Raw genomic sequence first — 15912 nt, 5'->3', positions numbered from 1 at the left:
CTTTAGCCTGCCACTATACCATGCATTGATAGTTGCATCTAGCCTGGCACTACACTGTGTTTTTAATTGCTTTATCCTGCCACTATAGCGTGCATTGATAGTTGCATCTAGCCTGGCACTACACTGTGTTTTTTAATTGCTTTAGCCTGCCACTATACCGTGCATTGATAGTTGCATCTAACCTGGCACTACATTGTGTTTTTAATTGCTTTAGCCTGCCACCATACCGTGCATTGATAGCTGCATCTAGCCTGGCACTACACTGTGTTTTTTAATTGCTTTAGCCTGCCACTATACCGTGCATTGATAGTTGCATCTAGCCTGGCACTACAATGTGTTATTTTTTAGCTGCTTTAGCCTGCCACTATACCGTGCATTGATAGCTGCATCTAGCCTGGCACTACACTGTGTTTTTTAATTGCTTTAGCCTGCCACTATACCGTGCATTGATAGTTGCATCTAGCCTGGCACTACACTGTGTTTTTTAATTGCTTTAGCCTGCCACTATACCGTGCATTGATAGTTGCATCTAGCATGGCACTACAAAGTGTTTTTTTTTAGCTGCTTTAGCCTGCCACTATACCGTGCATTGATAGTTGCATCTAACCTGGCATTACATTGTGTTTTTAATTGCTTTAGCCTGCCACTATACCGTGCATTGATAGCTGCATCTTGCCTGGCACTACACTGTTTTTTTTAATTGCTTTAGCCTGCCACTATACCGTGCATTGATAGTTGCATCTAACCTGGCACTACATTGTGTTTTTAATTGCTTTAGCCTGCCACTATACCGTGCATTGATAGTTGCATCTAGCCTGGCACTACACTGTGTTTTTTTTAGCTGCTTTAGCCTGCCACAATACGGTGCATTTATATTTGCATTTAGCCTGGCACTGCACTGTGTTTTTTTAGCTGATTTAGCCTGCCACCATACCGTGCATTGATAGTTGCATCTAGCCTGGCACTACATTGTGTTTTTAATTGCTTTAACCTGCCTCTATACCGTGCATTGACAGTTGCATCTAGCCTGGCACTACGCTGTGTTTTTTAATTGCTTTAGCCTGCCACTATATCGTGCATTGATAGTTGCATCTAACCTGGCACTACATGTGTTTTTAATTGCTTTAGCCTGCCATTATGCCGTGCATTGATAGTTGCATCTAGCCTGGCACTACACTGTGTTTTTTTTAGCTGCTTTAGCCTGCCACTATACCGTGCATTGATAGTTGCATCTAGCCTGGCACTACAATGTGTTTTTAATTGCTTTATCCTGCCACTATAGCGTGCATTGATAGTTGCATCTAGCCTGGCACTACACTGTGTTTTTTAATTGCTTTAGCCTGCCACTATACCGTGCATTGATAGTGGCATCTAACCTGGCACTACATTGTGTTTTTAATTGCTTTATCCTGCCACTATAGCGTGCATTGATAGTTGCATCTAGCCTGGCACTACACTGTGTTTTTTAATTGCTTTAGCCTGCCACTATACCGTGCATTGATAGTTGCATCTAACCTGGCACTACATTGTGTTTTTGATTGCTTTAGCCTGCCACTATACCGTGCATTGATAGCTGCATCTAGCCTGGCACTACACTGTGTATTTTAATTGCTTTAGTCTGCCACTATACAGTGCATTGATAGTTGCATCTAGCCTGGCACTACAATGTGTTTTTTTTAGCTGCTTTAGCCTGCCACTATACCGTGCATTGATAGCTGCATCTAACCTGGCACTACACTGTGTTTTTTAATGGCTTTTTCCTGCCACTATACCATGCATTGATAGTTGCATCTAGCCTGGCACTACACTGTGTTTTTTTTAGCTGCTTTAGCCTGCCACTATGCCGTGCATTGATAGTTGCATCTAGCCTGGCACTACAATGTGTTTTTTTTAGCTGCTTTAGCCTGCCACTATACCATGCATTGATAGTTGCATCTAGCCTGGCACTACACTGTGTTTTTAATTGCTTTATCCTGCCACTATAGCGTGCATTGATAGTTGCATCTAGCCTGGCACTACACTGTGTTTTTTAATTGCTTTAGCCTGCCACTATACCGTGCATTGATAGTTGCATCTAACCTGGCACTACATTGTGTTTTTAATTGCTTTAGCCTGCCACCATACCGTGCATTGATAGCTGCATCTAGCCTGGCACTACACTGTGTTTTTTAATTGCTTTAGCCTGCCACTATACCGTGCATTGATAGTTGCATCTAGCCTGGCACTACAATGTGTTATTTTTTAGCTGCTTTAGCCTGCCACTATACCGTGCATTGATAGTTGCATCTAGCCTGGCACTACACTGTGTTTTTTAATTGCTTTAGCCTGCCACTATACCGTGCATTGATAGTTGCATCTAGCATGGCACTACAAAGTGTTTTTTTTTAGCTGCTTTAGCCTGCCACTATACCGTGCATTGATAGTTGCATCTAACCTGGCATTACATTGTGTTTTTAATTGCTTTAGCCTGCCACTATACCGTGCATTGATAGCTGCATCTTGCCTGGCACTACACTGTTTTTTTTAATTGCTTTAGCCTGCCACTATACCGTGCATTGATAGTTGCATCTAACCTGGCACTACATTGTGTTTTTAATTGCTTTAGCCTGCCACTATACCGTGCATTGATAGTTGCATCTAGCCTGGCACTACACTGTGTTTTTTTTAGCTGCTTTAGCCTGCCACAATACGGTGCATTTATATTTGCATTTAGCCTGGCACTGCACTGTGTTTTTTTAGCTGATTTAGCCTGCCACCATACCGTGCATTGATAGTTGCATCTAGCCTGGCACTACATTGTGTTTTTAATTGCTTTAACCTGCCTCTATACCGTGCATTGACAGTTGCATCTAGCCTGGCACTACGCTGTGTTTTTTAATTGCTTTAGCCTGCCACTATATCGTGCATTGATAGTTGCATCTAACCTGGCACTACATGTGTTTTTAATTGCTTTAGCCTGCCATTATGCCGTGCATTGATAGTTGCATCTAGCCTGGCACTACACTGTGTTTTTTTTAGCTGCTTTAGCCTGCCACTATACCGTGCATTGATAGTTGCATCTAGCCTGGCACTACAATGTGTTTTTTTAGCTGCTTTAGCCTGCCACTATACCATGCATTGATAGTTGCATCTAGCCTGGCACTACACTGTGTTTTTAATTGCTTTAGTCTGCCACTATACCGTGCATTGATAGTTGCATCTAGCCTGGCACTACACTGTGTTTTTAATTGCTTTAGTCTGCCACTATACCGTGCATTGATAGTTGCATCTAGCCTGGCACTACACTATGTTTTTTAATTGCTTTAGCCTGCCACTATACCGTGCATTGATAGTTTCATCTAGCCTGGCACTACACTGTGTTTTTTTTAGCTGATTTAGCCTGCCATTATACCGTGCATTGATAGTTGCATCTAGCCTGGCACTACACTGTGTTTTTTTTAGCTGCTTTAGCCTGCCACTATACCGTGCATTGATAGTTGCATCTAGCCTGGCACTACAATGTGTTTTTTTTTAGCTGCTTTAGCCTGCCACTATACCATGCATTGATAGTTGCATCTAGCCTGGCACTACACTGTGTTTTTAATTGCTTTAGCCTGCCACTATACCGTGCATTGATAGTTTCATCTAGCCTGGCACTACACTGTGTTTTTTTTAGCTGCTTTAGCCTGCCACTATACCGTGCATTGATAGTTGCATCTAACCTGGCACTACATTGTGTTTTTAATTGCTTTAGCCTGCCACTATACCGTGCATTGATAGCTGCATCTAGCCTGGCACTACACTGTGTTTTTTTTAGCTGCTTTAGCCTGCCACTATACCGTGCATTGATAGCTGCATCTAGCCTGGCACTACACTGTGTTTTTTCATTGCTTTAGCCTACCACTATACCGTGCATTGATAGTTGCATCTAGCCTGGCACTACACTGTGTTTTTAATTGCTTAAGCCTGCCACTATACCGTGCATTGATAGTTGCATCTAGCCTGGCACTACAATGTGTTTTTTTTTAGCTGCTTTAGCCTGCCACTATACCGTGCATTGATAGTTGCATCTAACCTGGCACTACACTGTGCTTTTTAATTGCTTTAGCCTACCACTATACCGTGCATTGATAGTTGCATCTAGCCTGGCACTACACTGTGTTGTTTAATTGCTTTAGCCTGCCACTATACCGTGCATTGATAGTTGCATCTAGCCTGGCACTACAATGTGTTTTTTTTTAGCTGCTTTAGCCTGCCACTATACCGTGCATTGATAGTTGCATCTAGCCTGGCACTACACTGTGTTTTTTAATTGCTTTAGCCTGCCACTATACCGTGCATTGATAGTTGTATCTAGCCTGGCCCTACATTGTATTTTTAATTGCCTTAGCCTGACACTATACCATGCATTGATAGCTGCATCTAGCCTGGCACTACAATGTGTTTTTATTTAGCTGCTTTAGCCTGCCACTATACCGTGCATTGATAGTTGCATCTAGCCTGGCCCTACATTGTGTTTTTAATTGCTTTAGCCTGCCACTATACCGTGCATTGATAGCTGCATCTAGCCTGGCACTACACTGTGTTTTGTTTAGCTGCTTTAGCCTGCCACTATACCATGCATTGATAGCTGCATCTAGCCTGGCACTACACTGTGTTTTTTTTAGCTGCTATAGCATGCCACTATACCGTGCATTGATAGTTGCATCTAACCTGGCACTACGATGTGTTTTTTTTTAGCTGCTTTAGCCTGCCACTATACCGTGCATTGATAGTTGCATCAAGCCTGGCACTACAATGTGTTTTTTTTTAGCTGCTTTAGCCTGCCACTATACCGTGCATTGATAGTTGCATCTAACCTGGCACTACATTGTGTTTATAATTGCTTTAGCCTGCCACTATACCGTGCATTGATAGTTGCATATAGCCTGGCACTATACTGTGTTTTTTTTAGCTGCTTTAGCCTGCCACTATACCGTGCATTGATAGTTGCATTTAGCCTGGCACTACACTGTGTTTTTAATTGCTTTAGCCTGCCACTATACCGTGCATTGATAGCTGCATCTAGCCTGGCACTATACTGTTTTTTTTGGCTGCTTTAGCCTGCCACTATACCGTGCATTGATAGTTGCATCTAGCCTGGCACTACATTGTGTTTTTAATTGCTTTAGCCTGCCACTGTACCGTGCATTGATAGTTGCATCTAGCCTGGCACTACACTGTGTTTTTTAGTTGCCTTAACCTGCCACTATACCATGCATTGATAGTCGAATTTAGCCTGCCACTGCATTGATAGTTGCAATTAGCCTGCCTCTACATTGCGATATGATAGTCGCACTCAGCCCATTTGTACATTGCTGTCTGAATTGCGTTCAATATCAGGCAAACATCTAATGCATAGTGTACTGTACCCGCCAATTGCTCCACAACTACCAACGCCCACTGTGTCACCCCTGGGCCCCTGCGGTCTCAGCCTACCCACCTACACACCATAACACATGGTATAACTCCTTCTGCATCAGCAGAATGCATATTAGCACAACCCTATCATCATACGCCCCACTGCTGTTTCTACAACTAATACTGGTAACTATGGACCAACTTAAATATGCTCCCTGCCCTACTCTCCATAGAAACTCCAGGCTTCGCGCTATACTGTCCCCCCTCTACGAACCGCAGGAACCTAGCAATGTCTACTTGAAGTGTCGCACCATTCCCAAAAACCAGACTAGAAACTCAACGCATCCCAAACCACAACCTCCTGCTAGCACCATAACGAAAGAACCCATCCCAGCTACCTCTGACACCAACTGTCCTCCTAAAACAACCTCCATAACAGGAGCACTGATCAATGCTAGATCAGTTGTGGCCCATGCCACTGAAATAGCCGACCTCCTTACACTAGACAACCTCGACCTCTTAGCAGTCACAGAAACCTGGCTACACGACGCAGCACGTCCACCCCTCTCCCTAGCAATACCCAAGGTGTATAAACTACTAAGACTAGACCGCCAGAACACCAGAGGCGGCGGCTTAGCCATCATCTCCAAATCCAACCTGAATGTAAGATTAACACCACTGCCCACCCTAAAAACCCTAAAAATAACTCCTGACCGCTATATTACCGATATCCCTGTGCCAGACACTAACTATCTATCTCATTTACAGGCCACCAGGGCCTCTAGGCCTATTCGAAGAGGAACTATCCAGCCTCTTAGCGAGCAACACAAAAAAGTCATCCCAGACAATGATCCTTGGTGATCTTAACCTAGGTCTTAATGACCGAGATGACAAACAAGCGCAAGCTATTGCCACCATGCTTGAGAGACAAGGACTCACCCAAAAAGTTCTCACCCCACCCACGACATAGGGAGAATACTAGACTGGGTAGCCACCTCCAACTGCCCTACCACTCTCACCAAAATCACACCCCAGCCGTGGACTGACCACTTCCTCATTAACTTCCACCTAACATTCAACAGGATGCTCAGGACTGAAAGAATCATGGCACCATCGTTTCCTACTAGATCCATATAAAATATCACACCGGAAAATATCTTACCCCTGCTCCTACCAACCATCAATGCCCTGCCAACAGATTCTGACCCAGATACCATGGTCAAAATTTACAACGACACCATGGCCATAGCCATGGACACCGTTGCCCCACTGAAGAATTGTAAAAGTAAACAACAATCCCACCTCAACACCTGGTTCACCTCCTACCTAAAAGAACTGCGATTGGAAAAAAGGAAGCTTGAAACTGTATGTCGGCACACCCCTACAGCTGAAAACAAACTTAAACTCAAACTATGCGCTACTAATTACAAGAAAACAACCATTCAAGCAAAAAAAGACGTCTACAATGATAGAATCTCCAACGCATGCTCCAATACAAAGGAATTATTTGCAATCCTGCCAGAACTTGAATCTGCCATACCACCTCCCGACAACGTACCCAAAGATAAGCAATGGTGTACCAATATCCAAAACGCCCTTGCAAATAAAGTAAAAACATTACAATCCAAAATTACCCTAAAAAAAGCCTTGCTCCCTCTCAACGATACTCCAAGTACGCCAGCCCCTACGACCACTCCCAATCCTACCTTAAAACTGTTCAAATTCATAAAAGTTTCCACTCATGAAACTGAAAAAATCATTGCCTCGCTTAAGCCGTCAAACTGCAAAGGCGATTACTGCCCAGCCCAGATAATCAAGGATGCTGCCAGAGACCTTGCCCCCTTCGTCACTAAACTCATCAATGCCTCCTTCTCATCTAGCACGGTCCCAAGTAGCTCAAAAGAGTCCTGGGTTCTCCCCCTGCTTAAAAAACAAACCTTAGACCCCTCCATCCCCACCAACTATAGGGCCATCACCACTGCCCCCTTCTTCCTGAAGATAATTGATAGAGTGGCCTATCTCCAAATCAAAAATACCTGGAGACCAACCAACTCCTTGGCACTCATCAATCTGGCTTCAGACCTCAGCACGGCACCGAGACCGCTCTTATAGATCTCAAAGCCCAAATTGATGAGCTCAACGACAAAGGAAATGCAGCTATGCTACTCCTCCTTGATCTGTCAGCGGCCTTTGACCTAGTGGACCACGCAGTACTTTGCAAACACCTAGCGTCAGCCGCCCACTTCTCAAGTGAAGCTATAGCCTGGGTTCAATCCTTTCTCAACAATAGAAGTATGCAAGTCTTCTCCACCTCTGATTCTGCAGACCTGATCCCGACTACATGTGGATTCCCACAGGACTCTTGTGTCTCGCCAACGATGTAAATATCTTTACTAAACCTCTATACGACAAATTGGACAGACTGTGTGTCACCTACACAAATTATGCAGACGACACCCAGATGCTCATCCCCCTTTCGGGCAACTTTGTTACGGATATAGCTTTAGTAAATAAAATGTACACCCTCATTCAGGCATGGATGGCAACCCATGGCCTCTGCCTGAATGACGAAAAAACAGAGATCCTCATTCTAGGCTCACCTAACAACCTAAAAAAACTCGACTCTAACTACAGCTCCTTCAATATCGACGGCAATACAATCCCTGTTGCCAAAGAGGTGAAGACCCTTGGTTTCTACTTGGACTCCACCCTGTCCTTAAGGAAACAAGTGAACTCCTTAGCCTCATCCACTGCCTATACGGGTACACTCATCAAAGCATGCAGACCTTGCCTCTCACCAGCTAGCTGCATCATCCTAGCCAATGCACTAATCCTTTCAAAATTGGATTACTGCAATGCTCTCTATTCAGGAACTAATAAATACATCATCAATAAACTCCAAACCCTGCAAAACAACGCGCTCAGAACGGCCTTGAACCTCCCAGTCAGAGAGCACATTTCAAAAGCACGCAGAAACTACAACTGGCTAAAAATTAGCAATAGGATCACCTTCAAAATTGTCACACTAACTTTCAAATTCCTGAGCAATGCTGCCCCCCCATACCTCAGAAAAACCGCTGCACGACCAACCAGAACAGCTAACTCTTTCTGCCTCCAAACCCCAAGATTCCGACTAAAAAAAACAGGAGGCAATAGCTTCCCCATGCAAGCAGCTAAGTATTGGAACGCCCTACCAGTTGAACTAAGAAGGGACCAGTCCTACAACAGCTTCAGGCACCACACCCGCACCTAGCTCTGTCGCAATGACCTTTGAAACCTGAGACCATGTGCATCATGTACTGATTCCTTACGCACCCATCCACCCTCGCACGTAAAATGTACATAATGTATCTACTGTTTATAATATGCTACCCTCTATTTCTACTTGTAAAAGTAAAGAATGTTTAAATGTAATTATTGTCTATAACATATGATATTAACAACCTGTAATCTGTAACCAGTAACCAAGTTCTAAGTATTCTTGTTATGCTGCGCACCCAGCTACCCAAGGGTTTTTCTGGCGCCCTATAAATGAACAAACAAACAACCAAACAAACATATACCACCCCTTTCTGCAGGCGTTCTCTCAACAGAACTGTGGTTTCAGAGCACTGGGGTATACATTTTGCATAGTACTCTGCCAGCCCTAGAAAGGACCTTAGTTCTTCTTTTGATGTCGGGCTAGTGCTTTAACTACGGCTTGCAGCGTATCCTTCTTGGGACTGGTCCTGTCCTGGGATATTTTATACCCGGGGTATTCCATTTAACGTGCCTTGATCTTGCACTTTTCATATCACATTCTTACTCCTGCATCTTGAAGTCTCAAAGGTACCTTCCTCAGGAGCTCATCATGAGTCTCTGCCTCTTCTGCATAGATGAGGATGTCGTCTTGACACACTACCTATATCTCGCAGCAGTGAGTCCATCATCCTTTGGAACGCTGATGCGGCTGATGACAACCCGAAGGGCATGCAGGTGGCTTGGTAGGTGCCAAACGGGGCGATGAAAGCTGTTAACGGCCTTGACTCTTTGTGTAAGCTTATCTGATGGTACGCGTCAGTCATATCCAGTATTAAAAGGAACTTGGCCTCTTTCATCATGCAGGGTAGTGGGTAACTGTCCGTTATTACTTACATATTCAGACTGTGCAGATCGATGCACACCCTGATGTTGTTTGACTGTTGTTTTTTACGAGCACCACGGCTCTGCCATTCAGAAGATTTCACTGTTTCAATAGTACCTTCATCAACCTTTTTCACGAGTTGGGCTTGCAGAGTGCTTATGGGTACTGGTCTCCCTTTGTGCTTGACCGGGACGGCATTTTGTCTCAGCTGGATTTTATGTTCATAGTTCTTGATTTTCCCTGGTAATGAGCATGGTGTCACGGCTCGCTCCCTTCGCTCCCGTTCCCGCCTCTTGGGGGCATGTTTTGGGGTTTATTCCCTACTGGACATTTCCTCCGAACCTTATGCTACAGTGTTGTGATGAATTGGGAGCACTAAAACCTTATTTTCCAAGTTACTTCCCTTCCGGATCCATTCCAGGTTTTTGGCAGCCAGCATGCTACTTTAATCAAATGACTATGCTTCCCAGAATGCCTGGCTCACTGCTTCACCTCATCCCTTGCAGGACAAGGTTGGGTGGAGGATAGGCAACACCTGTGGCTGCAGGTGCAGCAGGCGGCACACCTGAGGGGTGTGCTCGTTAAGCAGCTTTAAAAGCCTCAGTTTGCTTCAGTCCAGCGCTGGTCATTGTTGCAGTGTTCCTGTTGTGACTGGTCCCTTGTCCCTTGTTCCTTGTTCCTAGCTTTTGTGCCTAGTTCCTAGTTCCTGTTTCTTGTTCCTCTGCCCTGGATTTCGGATTCATGTGCTTAATTGATTTCTGCTTTCTGGATTTCCCTTTCTGTCTTCCTCTGTCTGCAGGCTGCCTTTCTCTGTCCTTTACCCTTTGATGCAGCCCAGTTTGCCTGTGTTCTCTGTTTCTTTGATGCTGTCCTTTGCTACTGAAAAAGTTGATGCATTAGTCTTTTCCTTTATAGATTTAGCTTCCTGCCTTTTCTCCTTGGATGGGTGGGAAAGGTTTCCTTTTGTGATATCATTTTTCCTGCTCCTGATCCTTACTTTCTATTGGGATCCATTCCATGTTTTCCATTGCACTTCCGCATTTATTTCCCATTGATTATTAGATGTGGGGTGCTGTTGTAACTAGTCCCTGTGTGAATGCCTATTGTTTTCCTCACTATTCTATAATCACAATTCCTACTTGCTCCTTGACTTGGGTCCTAGGTATTTAGTTATCCTCCACCCATTGCTGTTATAGCCTTCTGGGTCCCTGTTCGATCAACGGGGTTCGTGGGTTTACTGACATTCAAGTGGTCTTTCCGGTTCTCGTGAGTACTGTTTCTAAGTTCCTTATTCAGTATCATCCAGAGTGTCAGCTCACAGATCCTGTCCTTGCTTGCCCTCTACGTGGGTTTAGCGCTGTCAGTATCTGTAATAGCATAGTGGGTAAGGAGTTTGCCGACTTTCCTTTCAGTCATAAGGAGGTTCTAAGTGCTTACCCCACATCCCTTTTCATATATTGGTATTATTGTTTCACTCTATTTGCACTCCTGGGTTTTAGTATACATGAGTCTTGGGTATTGTATGCACGTTGTTAGATTCAAAGTTGTTCACTGTGCGATTCCGTGCACATTTCCCTTGCCATATTCATTGCCTTCTTCCTTTCTTAACACATGGGTGGTACTTGCTGTAGTTATAGTTAGCATGAACATCGCTTCCACTCGCTTTCATGTACAATCTCCTTAAACCAGTGCATATTTCTGTTAGGTGTTGTGCTCCATGGAGCTGATGAAGTCAATTGCAGTCTACTGCCAAGGGTCTCCTGACCATTCGCCATATAGCATGGGTGGCATGTGTATAGCGCTGCCTCTCTGCATGGTGCACTGGCTGCCATGTGCCTCTTCATGTCACTTTCCATCCCTGGCCAATAGTACTGCTCCATGCCCTATGCTCCAGATCGTGTTATCACGCTGGGCGGGTCTGCGTCATGACAACAGGATTTAAAGTGAACACTTGTGATCAGTTTTTGGGCCAGATTAATTAATAGAACAGTACTTTTTATAGCATTTTCATTCCCCAGCTCAAGATGCCTAGGCAACAAAGCTACATACATGAACAATTTAGTGCAGGGTTATGATCAAAGGATTGGTTGCAGAGTTGCAAATAGGTAGTGAATGACCTCAATGCGATATACTGATAGATTACTGAAGTCTTGGCCGGGGGTTTTGTTCGATTTCAGCTTTAGCAGGGATGTCATTTGGGGGTAGCCAGGGGTCGACACTGCGACCCCTGAGGTCTCCCTTTCTACCCCTGTGGTCCTCCTTGCAACCCCTAATCCATTTTTTAAAAACATTTTTTGGTACTTTTTTTAAGTATAAGCTCCTGGCGTGGCTGTGGCTAGTGCCATGTGGCTCTTTGTTTCTGGAGTGGCTGGCTTCCTTGTTCAGGCCTCTTAAAAAAAGAATTTTAAACGGGGATGGATTAGTGTAACACTTTGAGCCGTGACCCTAAATAAGAAAGAATAGGAATAACAAATAATTTGTCTTTCTGCAATTCTATACAATAATTGCTAGACTCATTGAAGTTGTATTTCAGGCACACTTCAGGGGTTGAGTCACTGATTTAGTCTGTTTTTAAACACCTCAACTCAGCCTTTCATCCTTCTTCGGTCGATAAATGATTACCAACCCAGGCTTAGTGATATTGTATGTATATTTGTATATTTGTTCTATATAAAGCGATTAAGCGGAAGTGCTATATACTAACAGATCCTTATCATTTGGCCATGGGCGTCTGCTTGCATTCAGAGTAATTTGGTAATTTGGGCCTATACACACTGATCTTAACGATACATATGGCGATCCATTCTTGTATGAAATGTATATCACATTATAGTGATATCGTAACCATATTTTTCGTTCTGTTGTTTGCAGTAAATGCCAAATAAGTTTCAAACATCCCCATACTCACTCTTCAGCAAGGTCGAGTACTATGCACATTCATTAAATCTCCTCGCCAATGCAAGTTGGCTAGTAGATTTTGGGAGCCCTGCACACTTTTGGTTAAGTGTGATGGTGATATCAGAATCCTACTCACAGGTATGAGCTCCTTGTGGGGATATAGATATGATATATAAAGCTGGAAAAATATGACATATTAAATACTTAGAAAACAGTCTGACCTGAGTGATTGCTGATCTCTCCTTGGGAACATGGGACACAGTCAAAGCAGCAGATGGGCTCCCCCTCTCTGGCAGCCTTTCTGTACCCTGGGGCACAGGGGGTGCTGCAGACAGAGTGCGGAACCTGCAAGGGAGAGAGAGAACATGAATAGAAGGATAACAGCTGGAGCACAGGAGCTACCGGATGGGCAGAGAGAACCTTTTTAGAAAGGCTAAAGTACAGGTCCCGCGACATCCACAGGGAAACAAGTCCTTTATTATAAAATGGTCATAATCGTGTGCTGCCCTCAGAGCACAGCCAGAGATAGCCGTGTTAGAAATCATAAAGGACATTGTGTGTCACCTGCCTGAGAAACGGAGAGAGCATTTCTTTAATGGATCATGAGTGTGCGCCTGCATGTGGGATGGAGAGAGGGGATTCATGGAAAGGATCCCAGACAGGGGGCTGACTTACAGAAGTGGAACTCAATGTGCAATGCACAAGAGGAACCATTACATCATTGTTAGTTAGAAAGCCCCAGTGAACTGTCGAGACTGCAGCAGGAGGGACAGAAAATGGTTGCAAGCTTTCAGATTCAGACAGTGGCTTGCAGACATGTGGAGTATGTGGCTAGAGCACAATCCTTTCAAATATGCAAAGGAGTTACTCCGGAATTCATTTTTCGTTAAATGACTTGATGAAAACTATGCACCAAAACATATAGAATTCATGGTACAGGCCCTTCTCTTGTTCGCCTATCCATCAGCACTGTGTGACAATGTCAAATGGCCTGGCTCAGTCAACAACACTCTGTAGGCCATGGGAAGTCGCTTGATCCTTGCAATTGGTTTATGAGGGATTCTTCAGGGTCCCCTTGGGCCAAATAGAGGGAGGGGAGCTCCTTCCCAAACCCACCAAGGTCCCAAAAACAGCCACCCATTGGGCGCCATGAAACGTCATTCCAGGCTTCAAGGTGCATAGGGCAATGGACACCCTGGTAGGAGGTGAGGAAGACCAAAGGGGAAGAAGGAAACGCTTGAGGGTGAGATACCTGTGGCATTGGAGAGGGAAGAGAGAAAATTAGAGCACGAAAGCTGTGAAAGGAGGAAGAAAAGCTTAGCAAGGAGAGGTTGCAGATTTAGGGTGGCATAGAGGGATTGGTAGAGAGAGGTGGAGACTGGAAAGAAGGAGCTTCAAAATCATTGAGAGGTCTGTGTTGTGGGAAGGTCAGAACAGGAGGAAGGAAACGATGGAGGTTGGAAAAGTAAAGGTGGAAACGGTAGAGGTTGGAAAAGGAAAGGTGGACAGAGAGCTCCTGCAGGAAGGAGAAAGGCTACTCAGATAAAGAAGAGAGGCTTATGGGACAAGGACAATATCGCCAGGACCAAAGGCAGATGGAATCACAGAGGCTGTTAGGAAGTCAGAGGCAGGGCCAGCGTGGTCCAAGCTGGGGAGAAACCAATGTACCCGACTGTGAAATTGGAGAACCATGTGGATCTAGGGCCAGAGATTGGCAGAACCCAATCCTGCCGACCCACAGAAAGCAGTGTGACGCTGGCCGTTGCCATTGCTTAAACAGACAAGGGTACGGGGACAATGAAAAACCTTGCTAACCCAAAGAGAGGAAATGAACGGACAAGCAAGAGTGCAGCTTGCTTAATGGGCTGGGACCAGAGGCTGCTGATCCAGAAGCTCTGTATAGTGACCAGGACCAGAAGGTGGTTCCTGAGCTTGAACCTGGGTACAAAGCTGGAGCAACTGACTCAAGAAGGCTGCTGCAACCAGCCGTGGAGGCCTGAAGTAACCAGCCCTACACAGCTGCAGCACCTGACCAAGGAGGGCTAGTACAGCCTAGGTTAGCCACCACTGATTAGCAGCAGGCCTCTGACGCCTGTAGGCAACGTGCCCCATGGTCGAGAAGTCCCAGGAGCAGGAGAGCACATTCAGAACTGCCACTGACTATATTTTCGACCTTGTCCTTTGATATAAACATTTGTTGAACCCCTGTTTTACTTTTATCCCAGGCTGATGAATTTTTCAGAGACTACCTCAGAAACTGGTGAATGCCCCTGTCACTCAACATTTAGGGCCTCATCACGAGTTTGGCAGTAACCCTTAAACCCGGCGGTAATGCTATCAGTGCCGAATTTAAGGGTCTGTCGGTTCACGAGTACAAATACCGCTGGCGCCATTACAGCCGGCGCAAGTACAGCCGGCTGTAAAAGCGTCGGCTGTAAAAGCGCCAGTATCCATTCGCGCTAAAACATCAGCAATTACGAGTCCGGCGTAGGCGCAATTAGCACCAGAAAAGCGGCAGATAATCCGCCGAAAATATCCCTAGCAAAATGCTGGAGGTAAAAGAACACAGGCCACAGCATTAAGGGCTCAGGTGAAACCAATGCAAATCAGAGGCCCACAAAGGATCATGTGAACGAGCACATTGCATTGCCAGCCACACAGGCACAGGTGCACCAGCTGAAGGGTCAATTCTATGCCATTGCCCAAGTCCCGAATGTAATAGCAGCCCTGGACAGCACACATGTAGCACTCGTACCACCCCAGGCACATGAGGCAGCCTACAGAAACCGGAAAAATTACCATTCCATGAATGTGCAGATGACATGTAGCCCTGACCTCACCTTCAGCCACTGCTGTGCCCGCTACCCAGGATCTACCCACGACTCCATGGTCCTGCGCAACAGTACCCTGCCAGCGTACATGGAAAGGCACCGAGGGCAAAACATATGGCTGCTGGGTGAGTACAAATGTAGTCCTTAATGCATGTTAATCCACATCTGATGGGGCTGGTCACACACAGTGAAATCCTGCATGCCAGCAGGAGACATAGGCAGCACCAGCACTGCAACATTCCCATGCATGTACCTCGCACAAGAACCCTTGGACATGTCCAACACAGCAGAACACACCCAGTCTGGGTGGCAGCACAGTCACATATGGAAGCCCTACTACCACAAAGCCTCCTATGTGTGTTGCAGTATAGCTTCCCACCCTGACACAGCACAGACATCCCACCCTGGCCACCCGAAAGCCATGCCAATGTTATACGAAAGTAGGCACATCGACAAAAGCACTACACAAAACTAGTCTGATTAACGACAATGTACATCCCTGAAAAACTGACCCCTGATTGGCCAATCACACGCCTGGATAACTGTAAACAACAGGGCCAACCAGAAAATGCAACAGCAGCCAAAGGGAATGCCAATGACGCATGGGCTAACCACATGTTGCATGCACATGCAGATAGAAAGGTCCCCTCCTCCAGTGACAAGTGACAGAGCACTGTCACA

General features: G+C 45.3%; 1 protein-coding gene across 1 annotated transcript in view; it reads right to left on the bottom strand.

Annotated features, from left to right (window-relative positions):
• LOC138528234 (extracellular calcium-sensing receptor-like) overlaps nucleotides 1–15912 on the bottom strand; it is a 357838-nt gene that overhangs the window by 246956 nt on the left and 94970 nt on the right. The window contains exon 5 of the mRNA XM_069639690.1: nucleotides 12622–12745. Coding sequence (XP_069495791.1) covers nucleotides 12622–12745 — 124 coding nt within the window. The remainder of the gene's footprint in view (nucleotides 1–12621; nucleotides 12746–15912) is intronic.

This window comes from Ambystoma mexicanum, chromosome 7q (genome assembly GCF_040938575.1).
Source record: "Ambystoma mexicanum isolate Mex_15411 chromosome 7q, UKY_AmexF1_1, whole genome shotgun sequence".
Lineage (NCBI taxonomy): Eukaryota > Metazoa > Chordata > Amphibia > Caudata > Ambystomatidae > Ambystoma > Ambystoma mexicanum.
Note: the sequence above shows the minus strand (reverse complement) of the source record. Positions and strands in the feature narration are given on the sequence as shown.